This window comes from Onychostoma macrolepis, chromosome 15 (genome assembly GCF_012432095.1).
Source record: "Onychostoma macrolepis isolate SWU-2019 chromosome 15, ASM1243209v1, whole genome shotgun sequence".
NCBI lineage: Eukaryota > Metazoa > Chordata > Actinopteri > Cypriniformes > Cyprinidae > Onychostoma > Onychostoma macrolepis.
In genome coordinates, this window is record NC_081169.1 from 19,537,272 (window position 1) to 19,559,780 (window position 22,509).

Consider the following 22,509-nt stretch of genomic DNA (forward strand, 5'->3'; position numbering starts at 1 on the left):
TTTAGTCAAATATTATTTTTTAGAAATGTATTTTTAAATGTCCTTTATTTACAGTAGGTGTTCCGTATGCATCAGTTACAGAGTGTACCATTTATTTTATTGCTTTTTTAAGGTAAAAATACTATAAAAACCCAAACTAGCAAACACTGAAATGAGCTGGAGACTCATCTCTCTGACAGAAAATGTCTCATCTTTGACAACAAAGGCCTTTCAGACTCATCCCACAGATATTTGCTTACAACGGGGTGAAACCAGACATACTTGGACCACCCTTTAATCAAAGTACAGGCTGTTGTTTGGTAAAAGACTCAGGACTCTGAGGGCAGAGTAAGGTCACAGCTGACTGATTCTGCTTAATGTCAAGCAGGACACTGTGGGAAGAGTTTTCCAGTTCCATGCACACACACAGGAGAGCAACAATGTCTGTATTCATCACAGCATGTCAGGCCTCTTCTTCACACCACTGTCTCTTAACTCTGCCAAGACATATCATAGCTACTACTACTACCTCCATCCATACTTTACTCTAGATACACACTTAAGAATTACAGATGTTTTCCTGGACATTATATTTGACAAAGCATCACTGACTTATCCAATTTCCAATCTTACTCTAAAGGTAAATTATTCCACAATTGGTCTGGAAGATAATTTAAGGAATCAGCGAATTGACACAGAATGTTGCACAGACGTCTGCCCATTAGTCATTAAACATAACTAGTTATTATGGAAGAGGCATAAGACATGTTATTGTCATTGCAGAAAGGTGTGCCATGAAAATATGGACGCGTTGCGCCCTCCAGTGGTGAGTAGTGGTGTACGTGCGTTTTGATCGTTTGTTTCTGCAGAAACAGTTTGTAGTAAGGACTTTGCCCCCCAAAAGTTGGATACGTCTAAAACTATTAGTCTGTGCAATACACGCTAATACGTTAGATTTTAGGCCATTTATTTCCCCAACAGCACAAACTCGAAGGCGTTCACAAAACTACAGATATATTCCGTTCGGTTCGCATTTATGAACTAGAGCTACTACATTTCTACGCACTCTGGCTGTTCGGCGTAAAGTACAAACCCTTAGCATGTCTTCTGCTGTTCATGAAAACGTGAAGGTAAGCGGTCATAACGCGCATTGGCACCATGTTTACGTTCAACGACGATACATTCCATTTAATCCCATCGTTTACACCTGTGATTAAAATGTACTTTTGCGTTTGAGGGGTCTAATAAGAGTTGTTTATGTATTTCATGCAGAGTTGTGCATGAAAACTGAATGTCCGATTGATTTGATTTCATGTGAACATTTTTACATGGCAGTCACATGACCAGAAATGTTTGATACCACTTTATCAAGATGTCTCAATAATGTTCCTCTTTAAATACTACCATATTGGATGCATGTGATAGTTGATTATTTATTTATGAAAATTACAAGAAGTCAAGCAAACTCCATTGGATCACTTGATATGGATTGACGTAGACTTTTTAGTTTATTTAGGTAAATAAACAAAAAAAGTGTACGTCAATCCAGTCTTGCTGTTTCATTCTTGATGAACTGAGCAATATTGGTTTCTGTAGTTTCCCCTTCGGATTAGAGGAATATATATTTGCATATTCATAATTATTATTCATGATTTCATATATTATTCATAATCATTTGCATGTATTTAAATGTCAACTAGCAAAAACGCAATCCCTTAGTGTACACTGCAAGCATGTAATGTCCCTTATTGGAGTGTTCTACTTTGGTCACATTTATGCTTAAGCTTTCAGTGTAAATGGGCTTTAGCATGTCCTTTAGGCCACCACAACATTGCTTTGCAAAGCTCGTTCTTTAATACTTACAGAATTATTATGGCTCTCGGCTGGAGACTTCAGATGACTTACAGACCAATGCGGCGTGTGCCATGCCCTCCAGACCTCTGCCCAAGAGTGCATGTGAGGCCCTGAAACAAGTCCACCCAGATGTTTGCAAGAGGTACAGCTTTATTGAGATTGTGTCTCACAAATTCAGATTTGTCTTATTTGTATTAGTAGATAATGTAATCTGCAGGTATTTTGGCTGTGGGCTGGTGATTCCAGAGAAGCTGGAAGGATGTGCGGTTCTTGATCTGGGCAGTGGATCGGGCAGAGATTGCTACGTCCTCAGCAAACTGGTGGGGGAGAGAGGTCAAGTCATTGGGCTAGATATGGCGGATGAGATGGTACTTCACACATTCATTTTAACCTATTTTATGAAAGTTAAACAACAAAAGATCTGAAAAATGTTAAATGATCTTATATAATCATTTGAATAAGTGTTAAGGAAGTGCAACCATTAACCTTTGTGTTTGCTCCAAAATTAGATAGTTTCCTCGCAAAAATATGTCCAGTACCATCAGGAGAAGTTTGGATACTCAAAACCAAACACTGTGTTTGTGAAAGGATACATGGAGAAGCTCAGTGATGCAGGGATACAGAACAACTCTTTCGATGTAGTTGTGTATGCACATCCTTAGGTCATTTATGGCATTTTCCATATAATATAACAAAAGTTTTGTTTGTTTTTTACAAAAAGGCCAATTATTTTCTCTAGGTCAAATTGTGTGATATGTCTGTGCCCAGATAAGAGGACTGTGATAAGTGAAGCTTACAAAGGTCTGAAGGTGAGATATTTCCATCACATACCTACTGATAATTTCCCCTCACTATTGTATTTATGCAAAAAAAAGTTTTACAAAATTGTGCACTTTGCAAACACTGTTTCATATGTGAATGATCTCATAGGAGGGTGGAGAGTTGTACTATAGTGACATGTATGCAAGCAAAGTAGTTCCAGACTCTTTCGAGGAAGATCCAGTTCTGTGGGGTAAAATTCTTTTCATTTAATACATTTTAGAAATTTAGACCATGCTACACTACATTCATTTATGGGAAAGATTAGACTAAAAAATAAAATTATGCCAAAATTTGTTCTTGCTAGGTTCACACCAGTCTTATTTTAGTGTAATTGAGATGCTATTGTATATTTAATTAATTAATTATTAATTTTATTTTCATTTTTATATATTTTATATTTTCATATTTTATTTTATTTGTTAATTGTTTTTAACGTCTAGCCTATGTCAAGTTAAACTAAATGAAAATGAGAAACTTTTTTTTTTTTTTTTGCAAATAGCTGTGATAAAATCTGATTTATTTGAAATGTTTTATTTTATTTCAGTTAATATTCATTTTATTTCAGATGGTTTTAATGTTTTTAGTTCATTATACTAACCCTGGTTCACACAAAGAAAGCAGTGGTTTCCAATCAGAGATGCACCCCTCAGTAACATATATAAAATGTGTATCATCAATGCAAAATTGAATTAAGAGTTGGTGGATTTAGGTGAGTGCTTGTTTCCTATCAGGCGAGGGAATGGCTGGCGCCCTCTACTGGCAGGATCTCATCACTCTGGTGAAGGACATAGGCTTCAGCACTCCCCACCTGGTTGCAGGCAGTCACATTGTGGTTCACAACCCAGAACTTCAAAGAAAGACTGGTAACAGTCCAAACTGTTGATTTGTGTATGGTAACTGCATTATTGCTGAACCACATTTGATTTCATGTTCTTTTGTGCTTTTCTGTGACTTGGAGGCAAGCAGATGTGTTAAAGTTTAATCAGTGGTGCTTTGACCTACAATATGCCACTATAGGTGATGTTAAATATGCCTCTGGAACTTACCGGATCTTTAAACTGCCTCAAAACTCTATCAAGACCAAAGCGCTGGTGACCTACAAAGGCACCGTGCCTGACTGTACTGAATGTTTTGAGTTTGATGCCTCTCATTCCTTTAAGGTAAACTCACTTTTTATTTATTTATTAATTTTAATTATGTTAATATGACTTATTCGGTGGTCAATTCTATTCCAGACAAATGTCCCAGTGGAGGTGGGCGCAGAGATGGCTGCCATTCTCCAGAACACCCGTTTCTCTACGGACTTCAATATTACAATGTTGGACACTCCAGATCCGAACCAGAGCAGTACTCCACAGGTAAATGTGATGTTCTGTGGTCATATCTTATTCATTCTTTTGATATATAAGGTTTTCTTCACTTTAGTTTTTATTTTTCCAGTATTGCCACCTTAGCCCGTTCCTTCTTGCTGATAAACTGGGCTCCTCAGTCAAACAGTGCTCGAAGACTGGACACTAAGGTACATGTGGAGAGTCTGGTGGATCATGTGATGTCTAGATCACTTGAGATGATGTGATGGGAAGTGAGAGTATAGGATGTCTTTAGTGCTGAAGCGATCATTTATTAAGTTTTCTTTAGACTTGAGGAAGCTATTTGTCCTCCTGTTAATTGTAAAGCAGCCTCAACAATAAACAACAGTAATAATTATTAAAATATTAATTACAGTGTGCAGAGTTATACACTTTTTATTCAAGAAAAAACTAACCAAGATCTTTGTCAGTGGATTTAGATTTTGACTTCATTCCAACATAGTTCTCTTTTCTTCTTCTTGTTTTTGTGCTCTAGTTGTTAAATATTTTAAAAGCAAATTTTACTGGCCTCTATTTCTTTGTCCCTTATAAGATAGTAAACCAACTCAAAGTATTGGCACTTGTTTTCTATTCTGTATGAAATAAGGCGGTGCTGATATTGATATCGGTACACAATCTCTCATTACTCTGTTAAATTAATCTCTCAGCAGCATAAATGATTTTTGCATTTTTCTAGATGACTTCTTGTTTCAGTTGATTTAGTACCAAGCTCATTTTGTTAATTCCACACATAATGCTACAGAAATGTAGTTGTTCACCTTGGTACATGTTTACCAAGAAGACAGCTGTGTCAGTGAGGAACATTCTTGAGATGACATACAATATGAGACATGATATGTAGAACAAAATCTATGTAAGAGAATAATTTTTATTGTTCGTCATTTCAAGCTGTAATTTTGCCAAAAAAGTGAACATATTTAATCCTGTGTATTTAGTGTGAATGAAATACTACCTTTGAATTTAGCCTTATAGCATACAAAGAAGATGGTTGTTTTATTTAAAAATGTTTAAAATGTAATTTTATTCAAAATACATTATTTGAAATGTGTTTGGAAATTACATTTTAGAAAAAAATTGCAAATGACAAAATTTGTTCTTGTGACAGACAGATATTTACTGTTGGACAGTGTTAGTAGATTAAAAAAAAGTGTATAAAGTAAAGTTTAAGCAAATATATTTGTAGTATCAAAAAGTGCCCAGTAATTGAAGAAAAGCGTTACATTTATAAGCAACATGACATTGATGCTTATTATCAGAAGGGATAGAATTTACTTCACTTTTTGATTTCCCTTATTCCTAAAAATCATGTGATATTTTTAATGGCAGGATGTAGACGGATCAGTCACTTTCCCTGAAGTCTCTTGAGAAAGCTTTGCCAGTAATCTGAATTTCATCATACTTTTTTCCTCACACCTTGTATTACAGAGCCAACTTTAAATGTGAGTAAGATGAGATTTAAGTATGTGTAATCTCAGTATTCTTGTTCTGTGTCATCTCAATTTATTGGTTTATATATCCTTTCAGTTTGTCAGTTGTTTTCAAGGAAAAGGTCTTGATTTCAGTATGTCATTGGACTGTAGGTGGCACCAAAATCTTCAAAGTGTTCCCAAAGTAGCTCTGCTTGCTATGTTATTGCATTTATATGGTTTTGCAGCTTGCAGTGCAGAACCAATATGATTAGACGATGATAACGGCATAAAGCAGTCGTAATTCAATAATATGAACTGGCAAATTACCTGCACAACAATTCATCCCAAGCAATCAATGAGCATTTTCTGAATCTCATTTATAGTAATTTACTTGGAGACTTAATTTGCTAATAAAAGCTTACAAGAATAAAGAAAAATGGTCATAATGATGCAAATTTTCCTTTGGATGAATCTGATCTGTGCGTTATAAACCGGGCTGTGTTGTATTAAACATTGCACGTGACAAATTGAGTGTGCAAGGGTTTATTTTGCTTGGATTCTCAGACATTTATCTCTAGAAAATGCTTATATTGGACTCTCCTGTCAAAAAATTGAACTCCCGGACTTCTCCTTAGGGCTCTGAGAGGGAGTGCTGTGATATTCTGAGTTGTGCGGAGGAAGCAGGTGTGGTGTAAATGTAAACACAGCACTGAGGAACGGCTCTCATTGTCCTGGTTTCACCTCTGCTAAAGTGCTGGTCTTCTACCGCGTGCCCAGAATGTATCCCGTTACTCTCAGCCACTTAATGCTTGACGATATCCAGAGCTAAAAAGCCTCTACTGTCAAGAGACACTGTGAATGGAAGAGTAAGCTTCAGTGAATAAGACCACACACTGATTCCAGTATGAAGCTCATCTTCTGAGCTTGTTCATGTATCGTGTATCAATGACATAAGCCGGCGTATTGTACCAGAGCATAGATAAATAGGAACTGTGCCAAGTTATGTTTTCAAAAGTGAATATTACATTAATGACCAACTTCCTTTACAGTTGAAAGACCCTGTGATTTAAAAAAATTGGTGTTTGTGGATGCTGGTCATAGTCATACTAGTCCTAAATTCACGACTGTTGTAAAAAAAAAAAAATCACAGTAAAAACATTGTATGTTACAATGCATTGCAATTTAAATACATGTTTAAGCAAATATTTTCTATTTTAATATAATTTACAATGTTTTTTTGTTTTTTTTCCCCCTGTGAATGTATACATGTAAATATTTTCAAGATATTTATTGTTTGTGTATGTATTTATATATACATTAAAAATATACACTGTACACTTTATGTAAAAAAAAACTTTTATTTTGGATGCGATTAATTGTTTGACAGCACTAATATGTATACATATATACAGTATATGTATTTATGTAATACTATCTACATGCCAGTTCTTATAAAGGTTAATCTAACATTTTACATGATTTAAAAATGTAGTTCTTGAAAAACAGACTGAAATATTGGTGACTCTTTGGCATTGACAATTTTTTTTTTTCTCAATCAAATGCTTGTTAGAATGAGAATGTCCCCTCCTCCTTACACCACTGGCTTTCATCAACAATAGCAAATGAGAAAATTGTCCTTGTCCAGCAGTTCCATGTAGTCTTTCATATGAGCTACATTGACTAAGTCAGGGCCACTGTCCTGCAGAGTTTAGCTTCAAACCTAATTATACACACCTGATCCAGCTGATCAAGGCATTTAGAAGTGCTAGAAACTTCCAGGCAGGTGTACTGGAGTTCTGCAGGACAATGGCCCTCTGGGAGCTGAGTTTGACACCCCTGGTCTAGATCTATATTTGGACGCCTTCCAAACCTTCCACCTCATATCAGAGCATTCTTCTAACCCAACATGTCTGAGGCAATTCTGGAAGCTACGGGAGCTCAACCGGGTCAGAATGGGAGTGAAGAGGAAAAATAGAACAGTGCTCTTGACCTGCCCTCAGCCCCGCTCCCACAGAGCCCGACCTGCAGGAGAGGCTGAGGGATATCTTACCCATGCTGCTTGACTAGCCAACCGAGATCAAAAGCGCTCGCGGCTCCCCTCCCCTCCTGTCCCAGCCAGGAGCTGATTGAAGCGATTCATGACCAGGTCGTGACCCCTGCGTGCCAGGCACGGCTGAGGATAGACAAGCAGCTTTCCTAAGCAGGTTTCGCAGACTCGAACTGAAGCAACCACATCTTTATCAGAGAATTTCACCTTTCCTGGCTATAAATCATGTGGTTTCCCTTTTCATTCACCTGTTTTTCCTTTTTGTTTCATGTTCTATTGTGTGGCAAATGAAATCTCAGTCTTGAAGTCAACATGAAACAGTATTTGCGACCCATTTAACTTGAGGAGTCTGATGATGTATGAAACAAGATACACTTCTCAATGTCCAGAATTAATTAACTAACATTAACTAACAATGAGCAATACATGTTATAGTATATATTAATTTTTAACACTTATATGTAACACACAAACACTTATTTATACATATATATATATATATATATATATGTGTGTGTGTGTGTGTGTGTGTGTGTGTGTGTGTGATACTATATATAGTGAAATTAAAATAAAGATTAATAAGTGCTTTGGAAGTGTTTTCCATTATAGTTTATGTAAACTAATGTAGTTGTAATTTTAATAAATGAAACGTAAAATGTTACCCAAACATGACACAAATGTAGAAAGGAATCTATCAGGAATTCACTGCATTTTATTGTATTTCAATTTCAATTTTAACTTTAAATCCTTTCCACAGAATTTTTAAATTGAATTTGCAGTTTTTTGTAAAGGCAACATTTATTTATTTTTTTCGAGAGGGAATATATGTATGCATGTATGTATAAATGTTTTATTTGTACACCTTAAAAAAATTCTACCTACTACAGCTTAAGTTCATTTTTAAGTATAATTAAATTGTACTTAAGTCTTTTTTTTTTTTTTTTTACATTTTTGTCTTTTTTACAGTTTTAATCAGTTACATTATTTTGATTAGTTAAAGAAAAGGAACACAAGTGTGTGATGGCGACGTTATAAACCCACCGTCTTCCTTTATAAGTCTGTGCAAAATATCATTACAAAGGTTTCACTCTAATAAACACTTTGATGCATTGATTTAGCTTTGATCTTTTTGGATCCTTTGATAAGCAAATATTTTTGTTCCTTACTATCTGCCTTTTGTGTCATTGTTCACTTCACACAGGCCTCTTTTTTTTTTTTTTCCTCAAATGTCCTTTCGTATAGTCTGTGAGTATACATATTGATTCTCGTTATACTTCCTAGCATGGGGCAGCTTAGTCGTTGTTCAATGTCGCTTTCTGTTTTAATTAAAAGGTTATTAATACGGTATCAGGCGAGGAGATTAGCCCCACGGTTATTGAGGGAGAGCTTTGTGGAATCACAATGTCCATTCTCTTGGGCCCTGTCAAATTTATCAGGTTCAAGGGCAACAATAGGCACTAGAATATCAGCTAACAGATCCATGAAGCTTTTGTCTTGGCCGGCGAGAGATCTAAATTGCCCTGTGTTGTTAAGCTAAAAGCTTATTCAGAGGAATGCAAAAACCCTCGCCTTTGATCTCTCAAGTAAAAAAATAGATGAAGGAGAAACGGAGGAGAAACAACAATAGTGTTTGGTCTGAAGGATTTCATTATTCCCATTTGATCGCTCGCAGTTTGGTCACTGGCTTGATAGTAGTAGCTCAACATATTCCATTTCATATCAATGCAAGCGTCGGTTAATAAGGGAAATCCCAAGTTTGTAAGACAAGCTGGAGAGTGGAAAAACAGGGGTTTTCCTGTTCCCTTTGTGAATTGTTTTTGATGGTCAAGGACCCTGCAGACAGAATGTCTTGGTTAAACATGACTGCTTCCAAATACAACCATAACAGTGCTTAAAACACCAAATAACCTTTTATTGTTCCACTGTCTAGACGTTCTGTGATTACAAGATAATTTAATACAGGCTCTAAATACTATATTACTGATGTAGTTGTTCATTTTTTACTCTATTAGTACAGATGAAGAAGTGGATGACATCCTGGGAATGATAAACCGGATTTTTGTTTTTAAAGGAGTGTCAAGGAAGACCTGACCTCTGTCATACTGCTCATTATCACAGGGGTCGTACCCGAGGTGAGAGAGCTTTATCGCAAAACTGCACCTTCCAATTAACCCACAATTCATTCTGTCACACAGACAGGCATAAAAACATCCAATCAAATTCACCGCCTTCACAATACGGCAGGTCTGCCAGCCAATGAGATGTTATTGTTGAGATGCTCATAAATGTGTTGTGCCCTAACTACCTTTGTTTAGTTTTATAGTCTTTTTACGCTATATAATGTGACCATTTGAAGAACCCGACAGTTTTATTATAGACTCTCAATAGGCAGTAATGCTTGTCAAATGTCAGACGACAGAGTCAGTGCTCGCCACAGCCTCATATTTTTTTTTTTCAAATTTATATCGCACATGACTAGAGATAAGGCTCATTGAGAAGTATTTTTAACTTTCTGATGTCAAAGACTAAGTGAATCATTTTCCATTGAAATTAGGACAACTAAAAGACTGAAGAAGGGACAATTCGTCATCTGAATTTTGCATACGTTTTACCTATGCCTTTGATTTATTTCACAGTGAGCAGGCTGCAAATGTTATGATGTGAACTGCACCTGATGAAATATTACCCCACTGCCATAGAGCGTATGCAAATGGAAAGACCATCAGAAAAACGGACAAAAAGCCAAGGCCAGCTGATTGCAAATTGGTGTACAGTAGGACAGATCTCATGAGTCAATGTGGTATTAATATTACTGTTCAAAAAAATTCTTTATTCCATGATATTGACTTTCCATGCGCACCTGGTGGGTGGGGACCAAATTCATCATCCTCTAGAGTTACATGCAAGCGTTACTGTGTCAGTTTGAGGGTAGAGCACTCAAAGATTTATATTTCAGCACTTCCTTATATAAACATCTCAAGAAAATGACAATTCCCTGTGGATTCTGTTAAGTTTTTTACTCTTTCATGTCTAAGACTGGAAGTCTGGTGTTTTTGGGTAGAATTTTAAATGGACGTTTACAAAAATTATCCAAAAATAGTATGAATATGGAGTTTGCTGTAGAACAGTGGTTCTCAAACCTCTCCATGAAGTACCCCCAGCACTGCACGTTTTGTATGTCTCCCTATATCTGACACCCACTTCAGGTCTTGTAGTCGCCACTAATGAGCTGATGAGTTGAATCAGGTGTGATAGTTGAGGGAGACATACAAAATGTGCAGGGCTGGGGTTACTCCAGGACCGGTTTGAGAACCACTGCTGTAGAAGAACTGTTCTGTTCACTTACAATAATGTTATTGTAATTGCTTTCAAATGAGACTTTTCACTGTGTTTGCAGTGAAATGCTGTATACGACTCTTTGTACCAAAAAGAATTAGCATCATTTACATAGATTAGAAATTTAGACCGAAATAGAATTATATAAATTAAGGGTCACACTTTATATTAGGTGGCCTTAACTACTATGTACTTGCATCAAAAAATAAGTACAATGTACTTATTGTGGTCATATTGTATTGCAAAACACTTTTGCTGCTATTGAGGTGGGATACTGGTGAGGTTAGGGACTGGTTTGGTGGCATGGGTGGGTTTAAGGGTGAGGGATGGGTCAACAGTGTAATTATAAATGTAATTACATATAGGTATTGTTAAAAATATAAGTACAATGTAAAAACATGTATGTACACAATAAGTGCATTGTACCAAATGATTAATTTAAATGTAACTACACAGTAGTTAAGGCCACCTAATATAAAGTGGGACAAAATTAAGAAATGTATCATTTTTAATCATATTCAGTTAGTAATCTATAGTGTTTTCTTTAAGGAAAGGCAGCAGATAAAAGATCCAATTCTTTCCTATGGGACTTTGTGTAAAGCTTGTCTGAGTGATCAACAATAACCAAGGGGGCGGAGTGTAACAAAGGGTCACTTGGTGCACAGCTGAACAAATCCAGCTGCTAGTAAGGTGTTTATTTACTGTTTACTAGTCTATTAGCTCTTTGACTTCTTATTCATTTATAATATTTTAAAAATCTTGTCAGACATGAGGTTAGGCGGTTCTGTCTCATACTGAAAAGCACTTTTTTCATAAGAGCCTCATGGGTGGAGCAAACACTTACTCCACTTGTCATGTGTTCTGGGTTTGGCTTGAGTCCAAATGGACGTCTAATAGACCCTATTCTAGGCCCTCAGCACTGTGGTCTAGATCCCCAGGGTCTGATTAGTCTCGAATAATTCTCGAAAAGGGCACAACGAAGACAAGGTTGATTCTAATTTAGGTTCTAAGCAGCGCAGGAGCGAGTGTGTGGTCTGGAACGGACATGAGCAGTTGATAGCGCTCTAAAACCCACTTGAGTTCTGCATATCTCGAGCTTTGACTCTAAGTGAAAGTGTTAGTTCAAGCAGCCTTGCTGGAAATAGTATTGCTTTCGTGAGAGGCTGGCTCAGAGGGATATTTGTGTCTTGTGATTGCCTTAAGACAGTGTGAGGAAGGCAAAGGCCAGAGGAAACGTATCCTGATCATATGAGCATGAAGTTTGTGTTTATGGTGAAACAGTGATGTTCTGTTCACTGAGCGGCTGTGAAACCAGACGGAAAAGTCTGCCCGGGTTCACAGCCTACCTTGAGGCACGGTAACTTATTTTCACTGCTGCAGTAGGACATGGAAAATGATCCTTGTCTCGTTTGACATCCAAAACATACACTTGAATAAAAGTGAATGGAATAGAGCCATGTGATATAAGTCAAATCCTGGCAAAAGATGCTAATATTTCTTTGTTTACAAAAGTAAATAAATGAGTTTGTTTCTCATTTAAAAAAAATAAAATTTTTACTTGACAAAATGACAAAGTTTATTACTACAATGCTGTCCTGGGCTCATTTACTTGTGTGGGGTTAAAAAGGAGGAAATAAAATTCAAATGTTGCCATTTCAAAGGTAAATGAAACACTACTGTTTTAATGCAAAACCTGCTGCTGCTGTTTCTTCTTCTTCTTCTTCTTCTTGTTCTTCTTCTTGTTCTTCTTGTTCTTGTTCTTGTTCTTGTTCTTGTTCTTCTTCTTCTTCTTCTTCTTCTTCTTCTTCTTCTTCTTCTTCTTCTTCTTCTTCTTCTTCTTCTTCTTCTTCTTTTTTTTTTTTTTAAATAAATGTCAGTTAATGTTTAAAAGTTTCAAGTAATAAAATGTTTCCTTTTTTTATTTTTTTTATTTATACTTATATGTTTGTAACAGTACAGACATTTGCATTGATACAAAGGATTTCTATTTCAAATAAATGTTTTTTAAACTTTCTATTCATCAGCGAATCCTTAAATAATTTTACGGTTTCTACAAAAATATTAAGCTGTATAACTATTTTCAACTTTAATAATAAGAAGAAATATTTCTAGAGCAGCAAATCAGCATAATAGAATGATTTCCGAAGGGTCATGTGACACTGAAGACTGGAGTAATGGCTATAGAAATAAAAAACACTTATTTTAAATTGTGATAATATTTCACAGTATTGCTGTTTTTCTGTATTTTTGCTGTAACTTGATCTCAAACTTTTTAATGAAAGTGTATATACCACTATGCCACAATGATACAGTCACGTTAAAATATTATTATTAACAAGCATATTATATAATTTCGGCACCTCCTTCAACTTTTAGTTAGTTCCTCCCCAACCCTGACTATTACCAGTTTTTGCTTTTAACTTAAGTGTAAAAGAGATAATAGAGCTCTAATTTGGTTAAACGCACATCCATGCACACGTGTTAGTGTTAAGCTTAAGGTCACAGAGGAGTGACTGACTTGGGCTTGTCTGCCTGGGCCTCTTGAAGCATGGCCTTTGCATTCCAGCGCCCAGACAAGGGCCAGCAGCTCCTATGAGAGAGCGAGAGGGAGGAAGTTTCTGCAGGGAAGGGATTATGCACAGTTTCCTCCCCCTCCCACTCGCTCTCTCCTGGTGCTCCATAAACTATGTCAGAAAAGCACTAGAAACTTAAACCTGCTCCTCAGGTACACGACCCTGCAGACAGGATTATGCTCTCCCCGCATTTGCGGTATCTTTTTCGGCTCCTCACTTTCTAGCCTCTTTTTTTTGTTTGTGTATGTGTGTGTGTGGGTCATGTGGTGAAGGATGGGCCAATCTCATTGGAGAACGGAGCGGGGAAACGTTACAGCTGCACAATGCTGAAGCCGGTTTTCTGCCTGACAGGCACTTAAAGCGATTCCACTCATGGATGAGGTAGGGGGTGCCGGGTGGGGAGGGGGGTAATAGATCGTTCGCAGGAAGGGGGGAAGGTCGTTTCACTTCTTTAGCTCCAAGTTTCTGCGTGGTCTAGACAGCAGTTATTTCAAAACCTTAAATGGAATAGACTGTGATAAAGGAGGATGCTTTACTTTCTTTATGATACTCAGAGGCTAAAAGTATGGTAAGTGTGTTCTGCCTTTTTTGTCTACACAATTTTGACATTTAGAGAGAGTAAAGTGCATTTGTGCCATTATGTGCATGTGCGCACATGGAAATGGACATGGACTTCTAAATATCTCCAATTTTTCTCTTAATAATAGTTTTTTTTTCTTTGTGCTCTTGTATTGACTTTTCAAACAAGCTCTGTGTGCCTTATCAGCTGAAACTGAGAATTGAGGCAAAAAGCCAAGCTTTGTGCTTGAATTCCAGATAAGTTCATGGCCTAGTCTGGATTTTCAGTCTTTTACTTGGAATCAAGTGAAAAGAAGAGGCTGAATTTACTTTCAGCAGTTCCTGGTTCCGTATTGTAATTTCTTTCTTTGCTTATTATTATTATTATTTTTTTTTTTTGTGTGTGTGTATACCATTCTATCAGTGTTTTATATGTATAAAATCTCTTAATAAAAGAGATATGTTATAATACTATTTATATGATGTATTTAACATTTATATAATTCTAAAATATTTATATGAATATTGTGTATTATTAAATAGTAGCTCAGTATTATATTTCTTTAGTAGATTTCTTATGCTAAATAATATCTGGTTTTTATAAGCGTATTAAGTATGCTTTTAGCTGTACATGTGTCCAGTCCAGTTTCTCTTTGGCGAGAGCAAACACTAACCAGCAGGCTCCGTCACTTTCAAGGACTTTCTGGGAATAGCTTTCAATATTTACCTGTGTGTGCTGTTCATCGCTGCATGAGTCCTGTATGCTGTTTATTTGTGTAGTCTGCTAAGTCATCCAGTTTAAAGTTTTACGTGAATAGGAGGAAAAAATCGGTAAATTCATTTATATTTGTTGTGCTCTCACTAATTCTTCAGTACATCCAGTGCTTCAGTCGAACCAGTTTTGAAGTTATTAACCATTTAACAGATATATTACATTACGCCAATGATGATTGACATTCCTGTGGGTGTGGAAAAGCTGTTTTCCTATTCAGGCTTTTGGTGAGTTCACTAAACCACCCTGCTGGGAATGCTTTTTGAAGACCTACATTCAACGAGTCGGCAAGATGACCCAATTAGCCAAGTTAAGATTCTTGGTCTGAGGTGCCATGCATGGGAGTAGCAGGTCAAGTGTAGATCAAGAAAACTGTAATTGGAGTTCACAGAGGATTAAGACAGATTAGATCCATCGTGTTCAAATTCCTCTGGTGAATGTGGAATTTCTTGAATTATGCTGTTGAATGTATTTGTAGGTATTCCAACAGCCTTCTGGGAGCCATTTAACGAGAAAAAATTGAATCAAGCTAAATGTTTGGGAAATAAGTGTGATTTGTTATAGTTTATAGTTCATTTTTGTAGGCATTTCAGTAACTTAGTATTAAGGGACTTTTACTTTGAATGCAAGAGTAGAGCTGTATTTGGCAGGTGAGAGAGCATTGTTTGAAGGCCGTCTACTTTGCTGTAGTGACTTTGACGGTCCACCACCAAAATGTCGCTCTTGTGACATTTTCACTTGGGATTGGAGGATTTCACACAAAGAAAGCCTTCACAATCGACTAATATTACATGTAAAACATGGAAATAACTTCTTCTGCAATGTTTTTTTTTCTTTCTTAGGATGTTTAATAGAATTATGCTATTCAAAGTTATATTATATTATAAAAGTATAATTTATATTAGATTATTATACAGTATCAGTGTGTTTGAGCTCATAACCCCACCCTTATCACAAACCCCCGCATACCAAATTACATTTAAGCTGTAAAATATGAAAAACATTTTAAAAGCTTTTTTTTAATTAAGTTCATATAAGACATTAAGTCCATTTTATGCACTGTATTCTACGTCTTCTAAAACCATGTTATAGTTTTGTGTGAGGAAAAGAGCAAAATTGAAATTGTTATTCACTTCATGTCATCCTCTTTGAATTGGCTTTCAAATCTCATTCAGAAAAATACATTCAAACTCGATGCGTTGGTTTAAAGGTAATTGGCCTGTTACAACATCAACGTCAAACCTGGATCAAGGAGGTGGCATATTTTGGATTGCGATTGAGATTTGGGAGCTGCAGCAGGGATCTGAATAGAATGCATATAAGTTGTAAGGACTACATTCATGGTGTTTTTGTATTGTATTGTATTGTATACAACTGACAGTGGAAATCAGAGTAAATGCAGGGATGATATATATTTATAATTGTAAATTATCGATCTGTTATTTGCTTTGTAGGTTAATTTGTAATATAAGGAAATCCTGATGCCTGCTTGGAAAATTTTAAATCAGTAATAAATACAATAAAATGATTACATGCCATAGAAAAGCTGGTTTAAATATTTATTTGAAATTACCGCTTAAATGTTTAAACATCAAAATCAATTCCTGGCATGTTTATTTATTTTTCATATATCTTTCTGGCTGATATCCCAGTCAAAGTGAAACATGACTTTTTACTTGGAATTGTCTGAACATGCTTCTGCTTATGTATCATCTCCTTTACAAGTAAGCTGTACAAACACCTGTGATGAATACAAAGGAGGCATAACATTTCCAAAATATATATACTTTTTCCAAAATCACAGGACACTTGTTTGGGGAAATGACAAAACAAAAGAAGCAGTATGTGTGTAGAATGGCTCACTGATATCCACAGGAAATGTCTTGTGCTGTGCTGTAGAGACAGCGAGAGAGTTTGTACTCGGGTTCAGCAAACAACAAGTAATGTCAGACTTGTCACCACTAGAGTCTGTTTTGCAGTGAAGAAAAACAGTTTTTCTCTTATCTTCTTTTTTGTTTTTTTTAAATAAATGGTTTAAGGTGATTTGATACGCGATATTCTGCCAACCAAAACAACCATTTATTTCTGCAATACTGCCGTGAAAAAGAAATTCTTGTGAATCTACAGAACCATGGATGTTTTCATGACATGTCACAACTCTTTATATATATTCCGTTGACAACTTGTACATTTTATTAATAATTGACTAAAGAGAAAAAAATACATAGAATCAATGTATACTATATATAAAACAGCATGGAAGCATACAAAAATAAATAAATAAGAATAAAGCAAATAAAAGGAGTAAATCAATGTGTGCAATTCCATATAATGTATATGAACGTAATACATAATCTAGTCTACGTCTGAACTGAATTTAGATCCTGGACCTAAAATGAAGACTTGAAATTTTTCGAATCTTAGCTTCCCAGAAACAGTTTATAGTATCAGTGTTTGTCTTTTTTTTTTTTTATCACTTTTGAGGGAGCTCATGTGATATTATTATGCAGCCACACAGCCTCTTTTGTATTTTGAAGTGGCGCCCAAGGGTTAAAAGTCTCAGATTTGAAATAGGAGGTATACGTCATGTCAACTATAGTACTCTCCCAAGCTACGTACTTCCAAAAGTACTTGGAGGAAAAAAATGGGTAGTGAGAACAGCTATTTCAGTGAAATAAGTCTCCTCCAGGCAGGGGCTCATTCTCCACTGTAATCCTTGAATAGATCTTCCAAATGACAAAGCCCTGATGTCATGCTCTCCTTCTGTGTGTGTCAAGCTGGCAGACATTCCCTCGATTCACAACACGATCTGTCCGCAAGTCCAAAAACACTGAAGAGTGAGGACATCCATGTCCACAAAGAGACGACTTAATCACGAGAAGAGCGCTGTATGAATAACAGATGTACAGAACCACAAAGCACGATTGAGCAGAAGAAGAGCCCTTCATTCAGATGGATGATAGAGATGATAACATGAGTTATTAAGAGGGAGATTATGAGATTTGACATCCTGTGAAATGGAGATTTATAGGATTTAAACAAGGCATGTCAAAGATTTTTTATAGAATCTATCTATCTATCTATCTATCTATTCATATATTTATTTATATTTATATGTAATTATATATAATTATTAAATTAAATACAGAATATTCATTGATTTAAAAAAAAAACACTATATAGATGTCTTCTAGGGCATGAGCACTATATAAAATTATGGTGTATGATTTTCTTTGAAATCATACAATATGGTAGGTATCATACAATTTCATTTAGAAAGTGCTTGTAAATTTCACAAATAATTACAAAGAATTGTCAAGTAATGCAGTGGATTAAACTATTTTGAAATAGTATTTTCGTATAGTATTTTCATTTAGTATATTTATAGTATTTTTGAAATAGTATTTTCTTTTAAAACATACTCCAATCATTTTTGTTTTATTTACAACTAATGTACATATTAAGTAGTACAAAGATTGGTGTTATATTTTAATATATTTTATGTTATATTGGTGCAATATTTTATAAACTTCTTATATAAAAATCTTGTAATCAACGAAAAATGTAAACAATTGTGTCATTTTACATTTTATAATTAATCAAATTATATTTATTATGTTATTCATATGTATTATATTTTGATGCTTCTGAATAATAAATCATATTTTAAATAATTATTTTTAAATATTGATATTATTTTTATTCATTTTACTTCTATTATAAATGTAAAATTTTTGATAAAAACAATAGTTTTGTTTGTTATTTGTGTGTGTGTGTGTATATATATACGTATAGACACACACACATCTTATACATATATATAAAATGTCTTTACTGTCGCTAATATATATATATGTGTGTGTGTGTGTATATAGACATATATATATATATATATATATATATATATATTTTTTTTTTTTTTTTTTAAATGATTAAATAAATGTGCATACATGAATACACGTTAATATATAACCTTAATATAATGGTAAATGTACAGAAATGTTCCAATTTCATTTAAGCAGTCTCACGTATAAATGTTGTGCTTTAAGATTTTATTTCAGTTACTGTTGCATCTTGTCACAAAACATTTAGTGAAACATCACTGATGCGGATGTCCCATATAAAGAACAGTTGAAGCAGGTTGATTTGGTCCAATCACCACCCGTCGTCCCATCCTGACCCTTCCTCGCCCCCTAATAATTGGACAGCAAACCTCTATGACATCACAGCGGGAAGTCGTGCACACGGCTGCTGTCAAGTGTGATGGCCGAGGCTGATGGGGGGAATTAGGGATGTCTGTTAGAATAGACGGGGCATCGGAGGGCATGGGAAAGTGTGGCGGGGTCACTGGACACGTGTGTTAAACCCAAAGAATAGTCAATCAACTGGTCAGCCCTTCAAGATGCATCCTGCTCCCTGTCCAGAAGGCCCAAACTGTGACTGGAACAGCTCGTTTTCCCAAACTAAAAATGCAGATCTGTTTTTCCCAAACTCCATTTTGTTTTATTGTTAGCTAATAAAGAGCGTTGCATTTTATCTATATGTAAGAAACTTTAGCTGTAATAGTTATGTTACATGTCATGTCATATGGGCATTTCTCAAATCCACATTATTTACATATTAGCTATTAATCTAAACAGACAATTTCCACTAGTGTTTTGTAAAGAAGAAGCTCATAGGTGGTTGATGACATATGCTCATTTTGGACCGTTTTGGCACCAAAGGAACAGAAGGGATGAGGCCGTTTTAAAACCAAGGTTGCTTTGCTTGACTTCCCCTCCTGGAGCGATCTCCCCCTCACAGGACTGCTATTTTATTAACAATTCATATGGAAATGAGGGGCAAGGAAGGACCAGATTCTCACATAAACTTGATGCGGCCATGAATGTGTCTCTGTGTTTGCCATGACCCTGCTGTGGCATAAGACACTGCCTGCTAGGGCCTGAGGGGCAGACACAAAGAAAGAAATGAAAAGCAAGCACATTCCTGCACGGCACACAAAGGCAGCAGGAGAAAGGGAGGGAGAGAGGGAGAAAAGACAGAATGAACCCCATCTCTCTCCCTCTCGCTTTTTTTTTTCTCGCAGTGTGATACCAGCATTTTCTCCAAGTCACCCTGCCTTTGGGTCATTCGTCCTATGCTCAAACTCTCTCATCTAAGATCAGTAATCATATATTAGGGTTCAGATGTCTACATTGAAAATCTGGGATTTTTTTCATTTGTCAAAAAAAAAAAAAGCATTTTCAGAATTTAAAAAACAATATAATATGTCAAATGAAAAAGAAACATTTTTATAACTAATTAAATAAGCAAATTTGTGAAAAAAAACTCAACCATGTGAAACATTCTTAAATCATAAATCAGGTCTTTAATTTGGTTTTACACTAAAGTGCTGCAAATCCAATGCAAATAAGAATGATTTATTTTTTTTTGTCTTGCTTTAGGTAATTTTTTTACTCAATTTATCCTGATATAAATATCCCATTACGAAATTACAGTATTTGTAATGAAACATTTAATTTAATTGTATTAAATTAAAAAGTAATACAAAGTAGAAACTTTTTTTTTTTTTCCCCTAATGATCTCAGACTTTTTTTTGATCACTTTTTTTTTTTGGTCAAAATAACCAAACCAAATTATTCTTATGGAACTACAGAAAATATGTAAAAAAAAAAAAAAAATACAGAATATTGTATATTTGTGCATCTGCACTTTATATATTTTGTATTTGTTTTACATGTTTATATTTCTATAGATTACACAAAAATGTATAGTATATAAAACGTATATATAAAATATAAAAATGTGTACATAATATAAAACAAAATTTGCATACATTTTTTACACTCTAAAAACTAGAATATTGTTAATCTGTGCATCTGCACTTTACATATTTTCTATTTCTATTTCTATGAATTGTACAAATTTATACTGTATAATATGCATCTATAATATACAAATATGTGAAAGTCTAAAATTTGTATCCATATTTTTCATGTTTAAAATGAATACAAATATTTTTATATTTAAAAATATAAAATTTTTCATTTTTTAAATTTTTTAACACACACACACACACGTTTGTTTTTGTGAAAAGTGGGGACATCCCATAGGCGTAATGGTTTTTATACTGTACAAACTGTATGTGCTATTGCCCTACACCAACCCTACACCTAAACCTACCCCTTACAGGAAACTTTCTGCTATTTCAGATTTTCAATACACTCCATTCTGTATGATTTATAAGCGTTTTGAAAAGTGGGGACATGGGATAATGTCCTGAAAAGTCACCTTCTCCTTGTAATGCCTGTCATACCCTTGTCATTATACAAATCTATGTCCTCATTTGTCACAAAAACGCGCGCACACACTGATACTCCTGTGGCTGTTTCTTTAACATCTGTACAGTGAAGTGTGCTTCTGTCTTTGAATGCCGGGATTGATGCTAAATCTCCGTTAACCTGTTTAAAAAGCAATTAGGTTAGTGTGTGTGGGTGGGTGTGTGTGTTTGTGTTTGCTCAGGGTGCTTGTTGCAGCACTGTCATTCATGAGCCGGACTCCTGCCTTTGGGGGGTGCAGGGGCGGTGGTGACCACCGTCATCTTTTGTGTGTTGACTCGTTTGTGTCACACTTCACAACAAGCTGCATCTTGTCATGTAAATAGAGGGTATTTAACAGTTCTCAGGCAATTAAACAGATAATGGTGTTTTGTTAGCTTGTGTAATGCAGAGGGGATCTTTTTGTGTTGTGTATATTGAGGGGGATCTGTTGGAGTTCTTGTTTGTTTTAAGAGCGACAGGGTAATTGAGGTACAATCCACAAAAATGAATGTATTGGGCCAGATTTAGTTTGGTAAGTTCTATAAAAACCTACATGTGGAAGTAGGAAAAAAAGGCAGATTCATGTGAAATGGACAGAGCCATTGAGACTCAGCTCTATGAAAATGCCTTACGAAGACGGAAAAGCAGTGGGATTATTGGCAGATAGACGAGGTTATCGTTTGTTAGCGAATGGGCTGGAGACAATGTCGTGCGGTAGGGTCAAGCTTTCTGCCTAATATACTGATGTGACTATAAATAATGCATAGAGTGAGCTCAACAGAAAATCACAGCTGGTCTTGGCCTCATTGTCTATTGTGAGTCACACGTTCGAGTGAGCCAAAAGAACATATTGAACTGCCGTCTCAAAGTCAAAACACTAAGATGTACATCACAAATGACACTTTCGGACACGGCTGTTTAACGCATACCGCAAGTGATAAAATTGCATTATGGTGAAAGTCAATGGCTGGGTCACTTTGACTGTTGGAGACTGTTGTTTTCTGTGAGTTTGTTCCATTGGCAATGCAGTTTCTCTCTTTAAATGATTATTATTTTTATCTTACTTTAAATTACATTTGATATTTGATTATAAATCGCTATTTTAGATGAATTAAATGCTGTTCAGACCTTTTCTTAAAATGATTTTGAAAGGCACAGTATCTCTCTCTGTTTATATTTTTTATAGAAATAATCTCATTCTCTAATAGCTTTCTAAATGAGTCTACAAATTTACACTGTAAAAACAAGCACCACAATTTGGCTTTATTACACCATTTTGTTCTATGGTTGTGTAAATTATATATGAAAAAAAGAGAGAACGATTGAGTGAAAATCATATATTCCAGAACTCCATAATGAAAATAAATTCTTTGCCTTCTGAGCAGCTGTTCAAAATGCAAAGACTGGAAATAATTTTCCAATTACTTTTTAATGTTTGTTCATTTAAGGCCTATATTTTTATGACAATA

At 35.4% G+C, this 22,509-nt stretch overlaps 1 protein-coding gene across 3 annotated transcripts in view; it reads left to right on the forward strand.

Annotated features, from left to right (window-relative positions):
- The first annotated feature begins 729 nt into the window (after positions 1 to 729).
- The window catches only part of zgc:153372 (uncharacterized protein LOC767695 homolog), a 42,647-nt gene continuing 20,867 nt past the window's right edge, over positions 730 to 22,509 (forward strand). Inside the window, exons 1-11 of one of the 3 annotated variants that reach the window (XM_058799392.1) lie at positions 816 to 1,109; positions 1,845 to 1,975; positions 2,051 to 2,201; positions 2,343 to 2,479; positions 2,573 to 2,642; positions 2,764 to 2,845; positions 3,387 to 3,518; positions 3,673 to 3,815; positions 3,891 to 4,013; positions 4,096 to 4,174; positions 6,070 to 7,124. In XM_058799392.1, the coding sequence (XP_058655375.1) occupies positions 1,080 to 1,109; positions 1,845 to 1,975; positions 2,051 to 2,201; positions 2,343 to 2,479; positions 2,573 to 2,642; positions 2,764 to 2,845; positions 3,387 to 3,518; positions 3,673 to 3,815; positions 3,891 to 4,013; positions 4,096 to 4,173 (1,077 nt within the window). In that variant the 5' untranslated portion in view covers positions 816 to 1,079 and the 3' untranslated portion in view covers position 4,174; positions 6,070 to 7,124. The other 2 variants (XM_058799394.1, XM_058799393.1) reach the window with 2 other exon arrangements.